Source organism: Salminus brasiliensis, chromosome 10 (genome assembly GCF_030463535.1).
Source record: "Salminus brasiliensis chromosome 10, fSalBra1.hap2, whole genome shotgun sequence".
Taxonomy (NCBI): domain Eukaryota; kingdom Metazoa; phylum Chordata; class Actinopteri; order Characiformes; family Bryconidae; genus Salminus; species Salminus brasiliensis.
Genome location: NC_132887.1, coordinates 41112637 through 41131665, shown reverse-complemented (window position 1 = coordinate 41131665; position 19029 = coordinate 41112637). Strand labels below are relative to the sequence as shown.

The window sequence follows — 19029 nt, the reverse complement described above, 5'->3', positions numbered from 1 at the left end:
TCCTGCTGTGGTGTCTGGCACCAAGACCAACATTAGCAGCAGATCCTTAAAGTCCTGTAAGCTGTGAGGTAGGCGGGGCCTCCATGAGCATCAGTGAGTCTTGGACGCTCATGACCCTGTTGCTGATTCACTGGCTGTCCTTCTTACTTTAGGAGTCTTTGGTACTTTAAAGCGACAATCCGTAAGTTTTGGGGATTAAGAGACCCCTCTGGTGACAATGTGTAAATGCAATTTTAAAAAGTGCACTGGGGTCTCCTGTCAGACTGGATGAATCTGGTTGGACAGTGGGTAATTTAGGCAGATGTTCTAATATCTCCATGTTCGCAGCAGCTCCAGCAGTAGGCGTTCTGTTTGTATTAGCACTGTTAGCAGCACCATGGTTGCTCATGGTTGCAGGAAAACTCCCACAAAAACCTACCAGACCACAAATCTGGGGGCAATTTTGGAGTTTCCCCAATTATCTTCCTGCTACTTTATTTCAAACTTTGATCAGTGAAGCTCAATGCCCTAACTGCCAGTGCTGTTACATCAGCTAACGGATGCCGTGCAGGCTAACGTCACACTGAGAGGGCCATTATGGCCACAGTTTTTAGGATGAATACATTGGGCTTTTGCAGGGATGGTCACGCAGCACCCTGATACCAATTATACCATTATTTACGCCCCTCCCCACTCAGACAGACTAGTGCTTTCAATTGAAATATAAAAAAGGACTGCTGCTTTAACAGTGAGTAAAACTACCGCCACCATGTTTGAAAGTTTACCTATCATAAAAAAATGCAACTTTCACAATGTCTTCAGGAGGAATCTGGAGAAATATCTTCCCCACTGCTGGGAAAATCCCACTCTTCCCACACTGTGAGTGCATCCACGTCCAGCTGTCTCAGCTAATAATGATGACCATAAAAGGTCAATTACGAGTAACAGAACAGATAGATGTGACGGAGGATCTGAAAAGGAAAGGTCACACCTTGGCTATACTGCAAGCTCACATGTGCGTTTGACTCGTCACAGTTGACCTCTTTGATTGGCAGTATGCTCTGAATACGTGTGCCAGCTCGCGTGATGGCCGACGCCGTGCCTGTTTGCTCCAGTGTGTTGAATTTGGACAGATCTCTCACTCCAGATCTTATCACAAGAGGGAAACTGGGATTATGTAAGTTCTGAGCATTTGGGGTGGAGTGTATGAAACACAATACCCTGCAGTCTGCCAGCAAACACAAAGTCCAGAAGTGCTCATGAAGAGATACTCCACTCTAGGAGGCAGGTAAGCTCCACTTTAAAGACATTATTATTAAACACATTTATAGTACATTAAAACTTTAATAAAGCTGTGTGTGTTTCAGGGAGGGAGATTAAGGTGAAGCATTCGAGTGACCGGAATTGATTCGAAGTGAGCAAAAAGGTACGGTCTTCAGTGAAAGTCTTTCTATGTGGTAGTTTACAGTTTTACAGTACTGTGGGTCACTGTTCTTTACAGAGACATTAAGACATTAAGGCTGAATGTGTGTGTTTGGGTGTGTCTGAACAGTAACAGTACAAAGCATATAACGCCAGTCTGCGGAAGCATGTTTCCATTATGGATAACTATTATAACTATTAACCCACTGATACTAATCCTGCAGAGTTGAGTGACAGAGTCTGATTTTTTATTGCACTTGTTTTAGTATTTTACTATATATATATAAATTTAAAAGTCTGGACGCTCGTCTTCCATGGATCTTAAAGGATGGCGGGTCGAGCCGAGCCGTACTTGAAGCTGGAAGGGCTCTTGGTGCAGATCGGCTTTTGACCATCGCCATCAAGTACGGAGGGGCTGGCTGGTCCAGTTTTGGCTTTGTAGACCAGAGTCAGGGGTCTGAATCTGATGGGGGCAGCAGCTGTGGAGTGACACGACTGAACTTAGAAATTGATTTAGAATTTAGAGTCACCTTACAGTAATGTCTGTGTACAATGTGGACAGTTCTGCTAAAACTGTGAAATCAAGGGTATTAAAAAGAAGGTAGAGGCTTTCTATTAAATTTTGGAAGAGGAACATTGCTGTGAGGATTTGATTGCATTTAGCGACAAGAGCATTATTGAGGTCAGGATGTTGGACCCCACCTCATCATCCCCAACTCATCCCAAAAGTACTGGATGGAGCTCCTCCTCCATCATTCCAGAGAACACAGTTCTTCCACTGCTCCACAGCTCCTCAATGCTGGGGGGCTTTATCCCCCTCTAGCCCATGCCTGGCATTAGGCAGCATGGTGCCAATAGGGAGTCCTATTCTATTGGCAGTAGGACTAGACTATAGAGCGTCCCTACGCTTCCTGTGGTGTATTACAGTGTGTCAGAGTGACCATGATTCTGGATAAGTAGATGAATAGTAGATGAAGGAAGGAACGTCTGATCAGTGCTGCTGTTTTCTGGTTTCTGGTCTCTGCAGACAGGATGGCTGCAACAGCAGCTGCAGTTATAGTCGGAGGATCCCTCCTAAACACCACCATCGATGAAATCTCCAAGCAAATACACAGCGACAGAAACATCTCCATTCAGCTCAGCAACTTCAGCCATAAATACATCTTAACAAACCCGAGGTTGGTAGAAGTGAATGCTACGGATTTATCTTCCAATGATGAACTCATTTTCCTACGTACCTCACCGGCCACTTTATTAGAAACCCTTACTGTATGCTATAGCTATACAGGTGTACAGTTGCAGACTGGAGCTCCATATGTTGCTGCAGTTTATTAGCCCCTTCTACTCCAATTATAACTGGTTGGTGTGTCACCACAAGGCCATGGATGTCCGGATATTACTGGGGTTTTGTTAGGTCAAGAGTGGATCCGGACAAGAGCAGCTCTGTGGTCAGAAACCGACCACTTGTGAAGGTCTAGATGTGCCCTCAACTGTTCACCAGCAAAGTGGAGCTACAAAGTAGAGGTTTCTGATAAAGTGGCCAGGGGTGATATGAATACACCATGAAAAAAGTCTGGATATGTTTATCTATTTTGCTTTATGTTTATTAGAGTCTTCACCAGCAGTGGATATTCGCACAACCCCCCTCAGCCTACGATACAGAAGAGGATGATTGAGGCGTGCTCCTTCACCAAAACCGCAAAAACAGCATGTGGAGCTGTTGGAGTTCTGACCTATGAAATCTGCAGACATGAAGACAGACACTGGGTTGGAGAACTGACCATAATGTTCTCCGTGCCGTACGACTACAACCTATACAGTAACTGGTTTGCTCTGGGCATTTCTAAGGATCGTGTTCTGTGCAACGAGCAGCTGTTCAACCATATGTATTATGATAGCGGCTCCTTCACCAGAGCCAAAAGCACAGGCAGTGAAATCAGGTTCATGGGGAAACACACTCTTGTGAAGGGAACCATGTCTCCTGCAGGCAGGTCCATTATGAAGGTGGAGTTTTGGGACTTGGAGACATGCCAAAATTATCCGTATGATCAGAATTTATATTGAGAAAGTAGACCCCTGCTGGCAGAAATTGAAGTTGCAGAAATGATCTGCTCTTTTTGATTTGTAACAGCTGGAATGCAGATGTTAAAGTGCTGACTTTGTTCTCTGGAGTTCTCAGAATGGAAAAATAACATGTAGCCTCAATGTTTGGGTGTGGTTTTAACATGTTTAGGTGATGGGGTCATGTAATAAATGCAGATATCTGATCTTGCTTGTGTTTGGGAATGACGGCTTCAATTACAAATAAAAGTACTTTTCCAACCTGATGCCAAGTGTTCATTCAGTCCAATTTAACCATTCAGGGACCTCCAGTGGCTTATTCACACACTTTTATAACTTAAATTGAAATACATTTAGCCAGTTTGCGATATTTTGCATCTAGTTACTAAATAAGTAATAATAAGTAATTCTTAGGGTATTATAAAGGTCACGAAGCATAAGGGGTTAATACAGTGCCTGACTATGAGTAATGTAAAGCAGTGTACCACCTCTCATTTACAAATATACTCATGTACATCTCTACAGTGACTAGACAAGCTGTCAGCAATGGATGCAACTTAAAGTAGTTGAATATATTCATTCGAAGGGGTGTCCACAAACATTTGGACACAGTGTAAAACTACTAGGGGAAGTCTGAATTTAGTCCAGACCAAACTCTAAACACCAGTTCCAATGTTTCCACTGGGGGATGATGATGGACCTCAGTTTAGTCTTTTGGGAAGAGATTTGATTGGCTAACACTGCTTGGCATAGATTGATATGAATTAGACTGTAATATTTACAGGATGTACGAGATACAGATGTTACCGCAGCGATTAGACACCTCGTGCTGACTAACTGGGATTTCCCTTACCAGTTATCACACGCAGCCAGAGACTGAGAGTTTGAGATTGTGTGGTTTCCTGCCCCTTTGAAGGATGTCCTCTGTTTCCTCTTTCACATTGTTTATATGTGTTATATAAAACCATGACTGTGCTACTCTCATGTGGCCAGTCTGTAGGGACCTGGGTACTGCTAGCAGTTGGTGTAGAGTAGTGGCTAACAACATTGTTCTCCTTTCGGGTGGTTATAAGAGACTCTCGCGTCCACTCTGCAGAAGTGCAGGAAGTGAACTGGTAAACAGAGCATGTTGAGAGAAATTGCTGGATAGTCTAGCATAAACACCGCAGAGACCACTGACAGATCCATGATGGGTTTGGTGGCCAATCACTGACCTCATCTATCATGACTGTAATGAACGGACGTTTTCCATGATAAAAATTAGGTCACCTCATGAAACCCTTTGTCTTTTTCAACATAGGTAAACATCAAGATCATGTGATCAATACTGAGAGGTGTACGATTGACTGGGCAGAACGTGTGTGAGAAACTCTCTCCAGACAGGGCACCAGGCCTCCACTTCCTGTGTGTGAAGCTCTGAACTTCCTGTGTGGTTGAAGACCAACACACACGTGTGGGTTCAGAGTTCTTCTCAAGCTTTTCTTCTTGTAATGCCAATTCCAAATTTGGTAGAGCTTCACTCTGCAGCCAATCAGAAGCTCAATACAGTCTCTTTGATCTGGTGTTTAGAGGTCTTCATCAGACTGAACTCTCTCAGAAAACAAAGGAAAGCTGTTCTCTGAACCTCACCTGCTAAACCTCTTACCTGTGGATTTTTTTATCAGTTCTTTCCAACGACACCGCTCTGATCAGGTACGTCCTTCATCCCTTCATATCTTTAAGCAGAAAATAAATATTTATCATAAGTTTTATCTTGTAATATAATAATGATTTAGACTCTTAAAGATGCTTTTAAATGTCATAGAAGAACCACTGACTCCATAAAGAAAGAGCTATGTTTAGAGATGTGAAGATGAGTGTGGGTGTGAGGAACCTTTCAAAGGTCTAAACAACAGTTCTTCACACTCACACTCATCTCTATTACACAGTTCTTCTTCATGGAACCCAGAACTGGTTCCTCTATGAAATCACTCAAAGAACCATTTGAAGCACCTTTATTTTTGTGGACACCCCATTCTAATGAAGCATTCAGCTACTTTAAATTGCACCCATTGCTGACATAGATGTGCAAATGCACACGCATAGCTTGCCTAGTCCCTGTAGAGAAGAAGTACTGCCAATAGAATAGGACTCTCTGGAGCAGATCATCATCATGACCCTATTGGCTCCATGCTGCCTAATGCCAGGCGTGGGATAGAGGGGTATAAAGCCCCCCAGCATTGAGGAGCTGTGGAGCAGTGGAAGAACTATGTTCTCTGGAATGATGGTGGGGCTCCTTCCTATACATTCACAGACTTGTGGCTGAATGCAATCAAATCCTCACAGCAGTGCTCCTCCAGAATCTAGTAGAAAGTCTTCTTCTACAGTGGGCAGTGGTGGCTCAGCGGTTAGAGTGCCGGGCTATTGATAACAGGGTTGTGGGTTCGATTCCCGTGCTCGGCAAGCTGCCACTGTTGGGCCCTTGAGTAAGGCCCTTTACCCTCTCTGCTCCCCGGGAGCTGGAGTTGGCTGCCCACCGCTGTGTGTGTGTACTCACTGCCCCTAACACGTGAGTGTCTGTTCACTACCAGATGGGTTAAATGCGGTACACATTTCGCTGTACAGTGACAAATACGTGCACCTTTACCTTTTCTCTGGACAGTAGAGACAGTTACTCCAACAGAAGCAGAAGAAACCTTTTAATACCCTTGATTTCAGAAAAAGTAGTGAATGCAGGTGTCCCAATACTTTTGTCCATATAGTGAGAGCATACATACTTTTCTGTATGTGTTAATTGTGTTAATTATGTGTTTTGATAGGAGTTAAGATTAAAATAATAAATGGAAATGTGTGGAGCTCAGTGCTGATTAGTACATTAGAAAATACTTTTGAAGAAATAAAGGCTAATTAATTAATAAAAAAGATGAAGAGAATGGAAGTTTATTAGAGTGTGTTTAGAGGTGTGCAGGTTTGTGTTGGTGTGTGTTTAAGTGTACATGGTTGTCTTTAGCAGGCAATGAATCCTACAGCCATAACTTCAAAAGTAACAGCGAAACAGGCTAGTGACATGGCCATGTGTGCTGAGAAAATGTACCAGGCAATATGCACATGGAGAAAGGTCACCATTCACATCACCAATTCCAGCAGCTTGTACACCTTAGAACAACCAAGGCAAGTCTGGATCATTTTAACTCATTCATTCTGGTTGTGTTACCTTCTCATCCTGTACTGGGCCCTCCAGCAAGGCCTTCAACCCTCTCTGCTCCAGGGGGCACTGTAGCATGGCTGACCCCGTCATTCTAGGCTGGGACATTACTGAATTGTACAAGCATGAATGTTGTCTTTAGTGCAGGAAAACAGCTGAGTCTCCTTAATAGAATATGCATTATCATGATTTCTCTTTCTGTACATTAGGACCTACACCTACAGTGGAGACTGTCAACACCCCCCACATCTGACCATCGCAAAAAACACCAAAGAAGAGTGCTCTTTCTCCAAAACTGACGGCAGTGCCTGTGGTGTTGTTGGAGTCCTGACCTACCGTATCCTCACCGATAAAAAGAAATACGTTGGAGAACTGGCCATAATGTTCTCTGTGCCTTATAGCTACAAGTGTTATACAAACTGGTTTGCTCTGGGCATTTTTCCACCAGGTGTTCCATGTGATGAGAAGCTTTACAACAAGATGTACTATGAAAGTGGTCCCTTCACCAGAGGACCGGGTACAGGGAGCTCCATCACATACTCTAATAAAGCTGCTCTTGTATACGGGACCATGTCTCCTCAGGGCGAATCGGAAATGAAAGTGGAGTTACGTGATGTGTACTGTTACAGGACGCAAATAGACGACAGTCAACCTTTAAGCCTATAGTACCATACAAAAGTCTAAGACAATGATCAGAAATAAGGCTGTGAATCTTAAGGCTGACCACCATTCAATTCAGTTAACGATTTATTGGTTCTAACTGAAAGATTTGATCTCTGTATAGTGGTTCAGGCTTCTTTAGGGAACAGTATAAGGCTTTATGAGTATTCCCAAGACTTCCACACATCGTCTAAAGGGAGGTATGCTCTTATAAGGCTAGACAACCTGAACACAGACTGTACTTTACTTGGAACCAAAGTGAGGATGTGAGTCTTTCAGCTGTCAACAAATCAGTGTGATTTACTGGTTGATTTCTTGTAAGTTAAGAATGATTTGATTCATTAAACAGTGATTCAATTTGGAGATTCAACTTCTTGAAGACATTTGATACTGCTCTACACTGGTTCAGTCGTCTGGATACAGGATACATAGAAGACAAACAGAGTGTGTGTGTGTTATTGAGGAGTGATGATCTGTTCAAAACATCAATCACTGTGAAATGTACATATTAATAAACACACACTCTTAAAACTAAAGGTGCTTCAGATGGTTCTTTGAGGGATGCCAAAGAGGACCCATGTTAGTAATACAGTAATGAGTGGGAAGAAGCTTTGTATCAAGTGATGGTTCTTCAATTCTTTAAAAGGTTTCTTACACTCACAATCATCTCTGTTTCAAATGTGTTTTTATGCTTTATGGTTTTATTTCTTATCATATATCATATATTATCAAATAAATATGTATAAGACCCTTGATTATGGAGTTTCAGCCTTTATTGAGCCATTAACCTGATTTGTTGCTTGTTTGAAGCTGTAGAAACTAAGAAGGTTTCTCAAATTAAGTAAATTATTTAATTACACAATAAAAATTGGTTAATATATATTACTGTTCTGGTGGTATGTCTTAAAAAGCTGTTTTTTGTGAAGCATGGAGCGTTAAGTTGAGTATTTTTCCAAATAAAGAGCTTTGTCTGGTTTCACTGCAGTCTTAATGGTGTTGTTTAAAAGACAAACATTAGGTCTAGTCAACCAAACCCAAAATCCACCTCGACAGTAAGACTACGCTCCAGATTCTACTCAAAATATTTGTCTCAGAATATAAAGGATTCGTGTTCGCTGACCTCCTCTTATGATCAGTTGTGATCATTAGCGTCCAGTTGGGCTGATCATGTCACTAAGCAAGTTGCTCTCCGTCTACAGAGCACCATGGAATGGTTTGTAGTCCTCATGAGTAAGAGCCCTTGGGTCCAACCACAATCCCACCCAAGACTCCAATCCCACCCAAAGGTGGGCTTATTAACTGTTGACCCCATGACCTTTTCCCTATAATCGTTTGATTGTATTTGCAGAAGCTGGATATCACGTTATGTACGTGTCAGTGGGAGTCAGGTAATTGGGCTGGATCTAGCACTGTGCTACAGGAGAGAGTGGTCAGTAGATAGTGTTTCTTTATTGTATGTGTGCAGCAGTGGAAAGCTCTTCCCTGTGGTCAGTCTGAGTGTGCCAGAGGAGGGAAGTGTGGCTATCCTGTATTTACAGCATTAAGAGGTGTAATTAAGAGGTGTAATTAAGAAATGTAATTAAGAGATGTGATTAAGAGGTGTAAGATTGACTGGGCAGAACATGTGTGTGAGAAACTCTCTCCAGACAGGGCACCAGGCCTCCACTTCCTGTGTGTGATGCTCTGAACTTCCTGTGTGGTTGAAGACACAGGGTTCAATCTGTGCTCAACACACATGTGGGTTCAGAGTTACCCATGTTCTTCTTCTTCTCATGCTTTTCTTCTTGTAATGCCAAATCCAAATTTGGTAGAGCTTCTCTCTGCAGCCAATCAGAAGCTCAATACAGTCTCTTTGATCTGGTGTTTAGAGGTCTTCATCAGACTGAACTCTCTCAGAAAACAAAGGGAAGCTGTTCTCTGAACCTCACCTGCTAAACCTCTCACCTGTAGATTTTTCACTCGTTTTTCCCCTCCTGATCAGGTACGTCCTTCATCCCTTCATACCTTTAAACAGAAAATAAATATTTAACATAAATATGAGTTTGTATTTATGATAAAAATGCTTTATCTAGTTAATTAATAAAAATTACATGGATGAATATGGATAAGAATAAGTATAAAGATATGGAAGTTAAGAGCATTCATTCTTTTCTGCATAATAATTCATGAATGGTTATTTTAAATTTAAATAAATAATACATTAAAATAATACTGAAAATGTAGAAATTCTGACCAGTGAAGTGTCCAGTGCTGATCAGTACATTAGAACTGATTTTCAGGAGCAATTTTAAAAAAGATAAAAAAAACAAACTAGAAATTAAATATTTACATTTATGTTGGTGTGTGTTGTGTGTAAATGATTTTCTTCAGCAGGCAATGAATCCTACAGTTGGATTAGCAGCTGGAGCACCAGCTATTATTAATGGGGTGCATCTGTTTGGCTGGTCTGCTGAGAAACTGTACCAGGCAATAGGCACATGGAGAAAGGTCACCATTCAAATCACCAATTCCAGCAGCTGGTACACCTTAGACCAACCAAGGCAAGTGATTTATATATATATCACTTTATAACTAATAGATTAAACAATAGTTCATAATGGTCATATTATTATTCATCTTTTTTGTTTGTTGGAGTTGGAAAAGCTTCTCTAAAGACTAAGTTTTAGTTCCAATCACAATTCTGTATAATTAGCCCTGTGAGAGTGACCTGAAACAGTTGCAGCTCTACTGCCCTAAACATTTACCTTTACAGCATTCAGAGGCTCTTCTCCAGCACGACTTACAGAAGAGCTTCACTGTTTACTGAAGAAGAACCTCAGCTAGTTTAAATAGACTAGAATTCACAGATCCTCTAAGATTCGCCCAAGTACTCTCGGAAGAGGAGGGTCTTCAGTCTGCTAAGCTTACCCTAACCCTTACCCTGACTAAACTTAACCTTACCCTTACCCTACCACAACCCTTATCATCCTGATCTGGGCTCTTCAGCAAGGCCTTTAACCCTCTCTGCTCCAGGGGGAACTGTAGCATGGCTGACCCTGTGCTCTGACCCCGTCATTCTACGCTGGGACACTACTGTATTGTACAAGCATAATGACAACAATGACTTCCTTTGACTCATTGACTCACACAGCCTGTTACCTGCTACATCTGTGTGTTCTAGTGTACGGATTATCATGATTTCTCTTTCTGTACATTAGGACCTACACCTACTGTGGATACTGCCACCATCCTCCACAGCCGACCATCGCAAAAAACACCCAAGAAGAGTGCTCCTTCACCAAAACTGACGGCAGTGCCTGTGGTGTTGTTGGAGTCCTGACCTACCGTATCCTCACCGATGCACAGGGCTGCGTTGGAGAACTGGCCATAATGTTCTCTGTGCCTTATAGCTACAAGTGTTATACAAACTGGTTCGCTCTGGGCATTTTTCCACCAGGTGTTCCATGTGATGAGAAGCTTTACAACAAGATGTACTATGAAGATGGTCCCTTCACCAGAGGACCGGGTACAGGGAGCTCCATCACATACTCTAATAAAGCTGCTCTTGTATACGGGACCATGTCTCCTCAGGGCGAATCAAAAATCGACGTGGAGTTACGTGATGTGTACTGTTACAGGACGCAAATAGACGACAGCCAACCTTTAAGCCTATAGTACCATACAAAAGTCTTGGTTTACCTAAGACAATGATCAGTAATAAGGGTGTGAATCTTTAAGCTGACCACCAATCAGTTCAGTTAACGATTTATTGGTTCTCAGGTTTTCACTCTGTTCAGTGGTTCAGGCTTCTTTAAGGAACAGTATAAGGCTTTATGAGTATATCCAAGACTTCCACACACACAACAGAGACCAGTCTAAAGGGAGGTATGCTCTTATAAGGCTAGACAGCCTGAACACAGACTGTACTGAACTTAGAAAAGTGAGGATGTGAATATTGTAGCTGATTTACTAGATTTAACTTTGATGATCAAAGTTCAGTATGATTTGTGATTCCACTTCTTTAAGAGAGATTATACTGCAAAAAAGTCATTTCTTCAAACTGCATCAGTTTCAGTACTTCAGTAATGCTCACAGAAACACAGCCAGCTCCACACCGGTCCAGTCGTCTGGATACAGGATACGTACAAGACAAACAGAGAGAGTGTGTTATTGAGGAGTGATGATCTGTTCAAATCATCAATCACATACATATTAATAAACACACACTCTTAAATCTAAAGGTGCTTCAGATGGTTCTTTGAATAACAGACGCAATTGAAGAACCACTTGTGGTTCCATGAAAAAGGCAATGTTTGTAATACATTAGTTTATGCTTTATGATTTCATTTGTTATCCTTATTTGAAGTTCCTTTATTATGGAGTGTAAACCAAGTGCAGACCATTTTTTCCAGACCAGGTATTTCTCAGTGCCTTGTTCTGTAAAACCATTTATTGTTTGTTTGTTTAAAGCTGTGGAAACTAAGAAGGTTTCTCAAATTAAGTAAATTATTTAATTACACAATAAAAATTGGTTAATATATATTACTGTTCTGGTGGTATGTCTTAAAAAGCTGTGCTTTTTGTGAAGCATGGAGCGTTAAGTTGAGTATTTTTCCAAATAAAGAGCTTTGTCTGGTTTCACTGCAGTCTTAATGGTGTTGTTTAAAAGACAAACATTATGTCTAGTCAACCAAACCCAAAATCCACCTCGACAGTAAGACTACGCTCCAGATTCTACTCAAAATATTTGTCTCAGAATATAAAGGATTCGTGTTCGCTGACCTCCTCTTATGATCAGTTGTGATCATTAGCGTCCAGTTGGGCTGATCATGTCACTAAGCAAGTTGCTCTCCGTCTACAGAGCACCATGGAATGGTTTGTAGTCCTCATGAGTAAGAGCCCTTGGGTCCAACCCCAATCCCACCCAAGACTCCAATCCCACCCAAGACTCCAATCACACCCAAAGGTGGGCTGTGTTATTAACTGTTGACCCCATGACCTTTTTCCTATAATCGTTTGATTGTATTTGCAGAAGCTGGATATCACGTTATGTACGTGTCAGTGGGAGTCAGGTAATTGGGCTGGATCTGTGCTACAGGAGAGAGTGGTCAGTAGACAGTGTTTCTTTATTGGATGTGTGCAGCAGTGGAAAGCTCTTCCCTGTGGTCAGTCTGAGTGTGCCAGAGGAGGGAAGTGTGGCTATCCTGTATTTACAGCATTAAGAGGTGTAATTAAGAGGTGTACGATTGACTGGGCAGAACATGTGTGTGAGAAACTCTCTCCAGACAGGGCACCAGGCCTCCACTTCCTGTGTGTGATGCTCTGAACTTCCTGTGTGGTTGAAGACACAGGGTTCAATCTGTGCTCCACACACATGTGGGTTCAGAGTTACCCATGTTCTTCTTCTTCTCATGCTTTTCTTCTTGTAATGCCAAATCCAAATTTGGTAGAGCTTCACTCTGCAGCCAATCAGAAGCTCAATACAGTCTCTTTGATCTGGTGTTTAGAGGTCTTCATCAGACTGAACTCTCTCAGAAAACAAAGGAAAGCTGTTCTCTAAACTTCACCTGCTAAACCTCTCACCTGTAGATTTTTCACTCGTTTTTTCTACCGACACCTGATCAGGTACGTCCTTTATACCTGTATACATTTAAACAGAAAATAAATATTTAACATAAATATGAGGTTTTATGATAAAGATGCTTTATCTAGTTCTCTATGGAAACTGAAACATGAACACTTTGAGGCACATTCATTTTTAAGAACGTAAAATGCAACATATGTATAAAGATATGAGTATTATCATTATGAAAAAGATTTTGATAATAATACATTTTGCCATACATTTTAAACTAATTATGAATGGTAATATTTTAAATTAAAATACATAAACATTAAAATAATACATGAAAATGTAAAACATTATTAAATGTCTAGTGCTGATCAGTACATTAGAAATGACTTTCAGGAGCAAGTCATTAAAGACTAATTAAGGTCTTATTTAAAAAAAGAGAAATTAACAACTAAACAACTAAAAATGAACAGATGTGCAGGTTTATGTTGGATTGTGTTTATGTGTAACTGATTTCCTTCAGCTGGCAATGAATCCTACAGCCCTAATAGCAGCTGCAGCACCAACTATTATTCATGGGGCGTCTCTGATTGGCACCTCTGCTGAGAAAATATCCCGGGCAATAAACACATGGAGAAATGTCACCATTCAAATCACCAATCACAGCTGCAAGTACACCTTAGAACAACCGAGGCAAGTCCTGATCATTTGAGAACTAATGCATACTAGTTCATACTGCTCACATTATTATTATTATTATTATTATTGTTGTTGTTGTTGTTGTTGTTGTTGTTGTATCAGCTCCCGTATTTTCAGCCTGGTGTCAAGAGGAATTTCTGCATATGTGACATGAAGACCAACTTATGGAGTCTTACAATGTGTACTAAATATAGTTTATCTGACATGTATATTCCTGAATTACTGAAGCTACCTAGGCGTGTACCAGGCAATTAAACAATTTGAACAGAAAATGTTACAAAGCACAAAGTGTGCTTTTAGTATCTGAACATACACTTAAACCTAAACCAAAACTCAACCTACTACACCTAACTAATTCTTTATTAGTTTACATGTAAAATAAACATACCCTAATGCTCACGCAAAACCTTACCCTTACCCCAAACCTTACCCTAAACCTTTCTCTAACCCCAAAACATTACCCTAACCAACACTCTGCTCACTCAATAACTGCATAGCACATAGCTCCATATTAATGCCTATGAGTTTAAAATGGGATGGCTTAAAAGCTCCTGTAGGTTTTGTTCATACAGTGTAACTACTACTGTTTACCAGTCAATAAAAAATAGTACCACCAGTGTCTGCCTGTTGCCTGCTAAAGATGTGTGCTCTACGGTATGCATTATCATGATTTCTCTTTTGTATATTAGGACCTACACCATCAGTGGATATTGCCACCATCCTCCACAGCCGACCATCGCAAAAAACACCCAAGAAGTGTGCTCCTTCACCAAAACCGCACACACTGCCCGTGGTGCTGTTGGAGTCCTGACCTACAGCATCCTCACAGATGAACAGGGCTGCGTTGGAGAAATGGTCATAATGTTCTCTGTACCTTTCGACTACAACTGTTATAAAAACTGGTTTGCTCTGGGAATTTTTGAATCAGGTGTGTCATGTGATGAAAAGCTGTACAAGCAGATGTATTATGAAAGCGGTCCGTTCACCAGAGCTAATGGTACAGGAAGTTGTATAACATACTTTAAAAAAGAGGCTCTTCTGAAGGGAACGATGTCTCCTCAGGGCCATTCTGTTATAAAGGTGGAATTTTGGGATAACAGTGTTGCAAAAAGCAAATAAGTAAGAGTAAGACATTTACAGTATCGTGGAAAACTCTTTGTCTAAATAAGACAATGATCAGTAATAGGGATGTGAATCTTTAAGCTGACCACCATATGATTCAATTAACAATTCATTGAATTTCACATTTTCACTCTCTAACTGAACGATTCGATTTAGAGACTCAAAGAAAACAGATTGTATTGAGAAATGATTGTTCTAAAGGGAGGTGTGCTCTTATTAGGCTAAACATTCTGAACACAGACTGTACTTGATTTGAAGCAAAGTAGGGATGTCAATCGTTAAGCTGCCATTTATTGGTTTTTCGTTTCGGTTTTCTATGTTTTTCTATAATTTAAGAATGTTTTGATTCACTAAACATTGATTCAATTTGTAGATTCAAAGAGATTATTTAAGAAATATTATACTGCATTAAAAGTCATTTGTAAACTGTGACCCATACTCTTGAAACTTTAAATGTTTCTTGGTGGGATGCCATACAAGAACCACTTTTGGTTCCATAAAAGAAAGAACCATGTTTGTAAAAGAGTTGATTGTATGATTGTAAAGAATCATTACATTAAGTAGTGGTTCTTTAAACATGTGAAGGGTTCTTCACACTCATACAAATCTCCTTTACAACAGTAATAGAAACAAAATTGGTTCTCCTACAGCATTGTACAAAGACCCATTTGAACCCTTTTTGTTTTGTATAAGGAAAGTACAAACCATATTTTCCAGTCCAGGTATTTATCAGTGCCTTGTTCTTATTGTTTGTTTGTTTAAAGCTGTAGAAACTAAAACAGTTTCTCAAATGAAGTAAATGACTTAATTATGTGCTTGTATTGTTCAAGAATAGAACATTTAAATTTTCCAAATAAAGAACTTTTTTGGTTTCACTGCAGTGTTAATGGTATGTTTAAAAGACAATAATACTGTTAATGTCAATGAGGAAATTGATTTAGATAAAAGGAAAGAATATGAAAATGACACTTACAGTCACATTTACTTTCTTACACTTGCCTTCTGGATATGCCCTCAAATTCATGATTTCTGCTCGAGGGTCATGGGCAAGTCATCTAAGATCCTGAGCTATTTAATGACAATCTTCTTTAATAATACCCAAACATATTCAATACTTTCCACTGATGTCTTTCAGCACTGCCAAAAATGATTAGGAGTTATCTGTTAAACAAAACATGCTGTTAAAACTTACAGAATCCAGTACCTTAGAAAACTGGTAAAGAAGAAGAATCAGCAGTTTACAAGATACCATCACACCAAAAATACCAACCACACCAAAGATACCAAACACACCAAAGATACCAACCACACCAAAGACTCCAACCACACCAAAGATATCAACCACACCAAAGATACCAACCATACCGAATATATCAACCACACCAAAGATACCAAACACACCAAAGACTCCAACCACACCAAAGATACCAACCATACTGAATATATCAGCCACACCAAAGATACCAAACACACCAAAGATACCAACCACACCAAAGACTCCAACCACACCAAAGATACCAACCATACCGAATATATCAACCACACCAAAGATACCAAACACACCAAAGACTCCAACCACACCAAAGATATCAACCACACCAAAGATATCAACCACACCAAAGATACCAACCACACCAAAGACTCCAACCACACCAAAGATATCAACCACACCAAAGATACCAACCACACCAAAGACTCCAACCACACCAAAGATACCAACCATACTGAATATATCAGCCACACCAAAGATACCAAACACACCAAAGATACCAACCACACCAAAGACTCCAAACACACCAAAGGTACCAACCACACCAAAGATACCAACCACACCAAAGACTCCAACCACACCAAAGATACCAACCATACTGAATATATCAGCCACACCAAAGATACCAAACACACCAAAGATACCAACCACACCAAAGACTCCAACCACACCAAAGATATCAACCACACCAAAGATACCAACCACACCAAAGACTCCAACCACACCAAAGATACCAACCATACTGAATATATCAAACACACCAAAGATACCAAACACACCAAAGGTACCAACCACACCAAAGACTCCAACCACACCAAAGATATCAACCACACCAAAGATACCAACCATACCGAATATATCAACCACACCAAAGATACCAACCACACCAAAGACTCCAACCACACCAAAGACTCCAACCATACCGAATATATCAACCACACCAAAGACACAAACTATATCGAATATATCTACCACACCAAAGATACCAACCACACTGAATATATCAACCATACCGAATATACCCATCATACCAAAGAGACTAATCACACTGAAAATATCAAATACCCATCTCCTGTAATCATTTGATTGTATTTGCAGAAGCAGGATATCATGTTATGTACGTGTCAGTGGGAGTCAGGTAATTGGGCTGGATCTAGCAGTGTGCTACAGGAGAGAGTGATGTTTCTTTATTGGATGTATCCAGCAGTGGAAACCTCTTCCCTGTGGTAAGTCTAGATTTATAGCATGAATCAAACAGCATAGTCTCTGTGCTTGTAGAACTCCGCAGAACATGTGTGTGAGAAACTCTCTCCAGACAGGGCACCAGGCCCCACACTTCCTGTGTATGAAGTGCTGAACTTCCTGTGTGGTTGAAGACCAACACACACATGTGGGTTCAGAGTTACCCATGTTCTTCTTCTTCTCATGCTTTTGTTCTTGTAATCTAACCCAAATCCAAATTTGGTAGAGCTTCACTCTGCAGCCAATCAGAAGCTCAATACAGTCTCTTTGATCTGGTGTTTACAGGTCTTTATCAGACTGAACTCTCTCAGAAAACAAAGAGAAGCTGTTCTCTGAACCTCACCTGCTAAACCTCTCACCTGTAGATTTTGTATCAGTTCTTTCCAACGACACCTCTCTGATCAGGTACGTCCTTCATCCCTTCATACCTTTGAATAGAAAATAAATGTAAATATTATATTATAAAATATTAGCTTGTAGTATTGATGTTTTACACTCTGAAAGGTGCTTGGAAATGACTTTGGGTGATGTCATAATTGTTAGGTTCCATAAAGAATGTCTAAAGAGCCTGAAGCATCAATTGATGTGAAGGTTCTTTATTACTTTACACACCCAACTACAAACATGATTTAAGCACCTTTATTTTAGGATGTAATATGTATGTATGTATTGTAGGATGTAATAAAATAATGACAGAACGTCTAATGAAATGATCTGAGAGATGAAGTGTGCAGAGCTGATCAGTGCATTAGAAATTACTTTCACAATTCTTAAAATTTATTTTTAAAATGAAAGCCTCATCCTGATAAATTAAAGCATCAGAAAATAATGAATTAAAAGAGGTGTGCAGCTTTATGTTGGCGTGTGTTTATGTGTAGTTTTCTTTAGCAGGCAATGAATCCCTCATTTTTCAAAGTGACAACTATTTTTGCTGGGATGCATCTGGCCAGCTCTTTTGCTGAGCAAATATCCGAGGCCATAAGCACATTGAGAAATGTCACCATTCAAATCACCAATTACAGCAACAAGTACACCTTAGATCAACCAAGGCAAGTCCTGATCATTTTATATCTCATTTATTCTGAGACTGCTAATTCACTTACCTTCCCATGCTTGGTTGGCCCACCTCAAAAGGTGTTATAACAGGGCTGTGCTTCGACCCCAACTCTGTAAGCATGTTTTCTATTGAACAGAAAAGCTTCTATGGCATCCATCAAGAAGCTCTTTGCAGAACCTGTATTCTAAGAGTGTAGTGTATGAACTATCATGATTTTTCTTTCTGTACATTAGGACCTACACCTACAGTGGATACTGCCACCATCCTCCACAGCCGACCATCACAAAAAACACCCAAGAAGAGTGCTCCTTCACCAAAACTGACGGCAGTGCCTGTGGTGTTGTTGGAGTCATGACCTACCGTATCCTCACCGATGCACAGGGCTGCGTTGGAGAACTGGCCATAATGTTCTCTGTGCCTTATAGCTACAACTGTTATACAAACTGGTTTGCTCTGGGCATTTTTCCACCAGGTGTTCCATGTGATGAGAAGCTTTACAACAAGATGTACTATGAAGATGGTCCCTTCACCAGAGGACCGGGTACAGGGAGCTCCATCACATACTCTAATAAAGCTGCTTTTGTATGCGGGACCATGTCTCCTCAGGGCGAATCAGTTATAAAGGTGGAATTTTGCAAAAGGTAGTGCTGTAGACAAATAGACAAGAGTCCAGCATTTACAGTACAGGCCATCTGATCAGTAATGAGGGTGTGAGGGTGTGAATCTTGAAGGTTGACGCCAATCGATTTAACTGATGTTGTTAATGTTTTCACTCTCTAACT

General features: G+C 40.6%; 5 protein-coding genes across 6 annotated transcripts; all 5 read left to right on the top strand.

Moving 5' to 3' along the window:
• The first annotated feature begins 1199 nt into the window (after nt 1-1199).
• On the top strand, nt 1200-3728 carry LOC140564921 (uncharacterized). 2 transcript variants are annotated; one of them, XM_072690622.1, is made up of 4 exons: nt 1200-1267; nt 1347-1405; nt 2429-2579; nt 3012-3728. In XM_072690622.1, exons 3-4 carry the CDS (start codon nt 2434-2436, stop codon nt 3463-3465), a joined length of 600 nt encoding a protein of 199 aa, XP_072546723.1. In that variant the 5' UTR covers nt 1200-1267; nt 1347-1405; nt 2429-2433; the 3' UTR covers nt 3466-3728. The 2 variants fall into 2 exon arrangements, with proteins under 2 accessions (XP_072546723.1, XP_072546724.1); XM_072690623.1 differs by having other exon boundaries at nt 1202-1267; nt 1351-1405.
• A 2780-nt stretch (nt 3729-6508) lies between these two features.
• LOC140564585 (uncharacterized) lies at nt 6509-7312 on the top strand. The gene is made up of 2 exons (XM_072690184.1): nt 6509-6612; nt 6856-7312. Exons 1-2 carry the CDS (start codon nt 6509-6511, stop codon nt 7310-7312), a joined length of 561 nt encoding a protein of 186 aa, XP_072546285.1.
• Nucleotides 7313-9703: 2391 nt separating this feature from the next.
• On the top strand, nt 9704-10960 carry LOC140563961 (uncharacterized; the record flags this gene model as incomplete). The annotated part of the gene is made up of 2 exons (XM_072688917.1): nt 9704-9846; nt 10504-10960. Coding segments are annotated over 2 exons (600 nt in total), but the record flags the coding sequence as incomplete, so codon positions are not given.
• A 2426-nt stretch (nt 10961-13386) lies between these two features.
• On the top strand, nt 13387-14675 carry LOC140563960 (uncharacterized). Its single transcript, XM_072688916.1, has 2 exons — nt 13387-13550; nt 14246-14675. The coding sequence occupies exons 1-2, from the start codon at nt 13387-13389 to the stop codon at nt 14673-14675; spliced, it is 594 nt and encodes a 197-aa protein (XP_072545017.1).
• A 3451-nt stretch (nt 14676-18126) lies between these two features.
• Nucleotides 18127-18892, top strand: LOC140563959 (uncharacterized). Its single transcript, XM_072688915.1, has 2 exons — nt 18127-18239; nt 18481-18892. The coding sequence occupies exons 1-2, from the start codon at nt 18127-18129 to the stop codon at nt 18890-18892; spliced, it is 525 nt and encodes a 174-aa protein (XP_072545016.1).
• Nucleotides 18893-19029: the final 137 nt, after the last annotated feature.

What these genes read in the sequence shown, in the direction of transcription:
- LOC140564585 (XM_072690184.1), top strand. Translation starts at nt 6,509, where the DNA reads ATGGCCATGTGTGCTGAGAAAATGTACCAGGCAATATGCACATGGAGA. An exon ending in TACACCTTAGAACAACCAAG is followed by an intron (nt 6,613 to 6,855) that starts GCAAGTCTGGAT and finishes TCTGTACATTAG; the next exon opens with GACCTACACCTACAGTGGAG.
- LOC140563959 (XM_072688915.1), top strand. Translation starts at nt 18,127, where the DNA reads ATGCATCTGGCCAGCTCTTTTGCTGAGCAAATATCCGAGGCCATAAGC. An exon ending in TACACCTTAGATCAACCAAG is followed by an intron (nt 18,240 to 18,480) that starts GCAAGTCCTGAT and finishes TCTGTACATTAG; the next exon opens with GACCTACACCTACAGTGGAT.
- LOC140563960 (XM_072688916.1), top strand. Translation starts at nt 13,387, where the DNA reads ATGAATCCTACAGCCCTAATAGCAGCTGCAGCACCAACTATTATTCAT. An exon ending in TACACCTTAGAACAACCGAG is followed by an intron (nt 13,551 to 14,245) that starts GCAAGTCCTGAT and finishes TTTGTATATTAG; the next exon opens with GACCTACACCATCAGTGGAT.
- LOC140564921 (XM_072690622.1), top strand. Translation starts at nt 2,434, where the DNA reads ATGGCTGCAACAGCAGCTGCAGTTATAGTCGGAGGATCCCTCCTAAAC. An exon ending in TACATCTTAACAAACCCGAG is followed by an intron (nt 2,580 to 3,011) that starts GTTGGTAGAAGT and finishes TATGTTTATTAG; the next exon opens with AGTCTTCACCAGCAGTGGAT.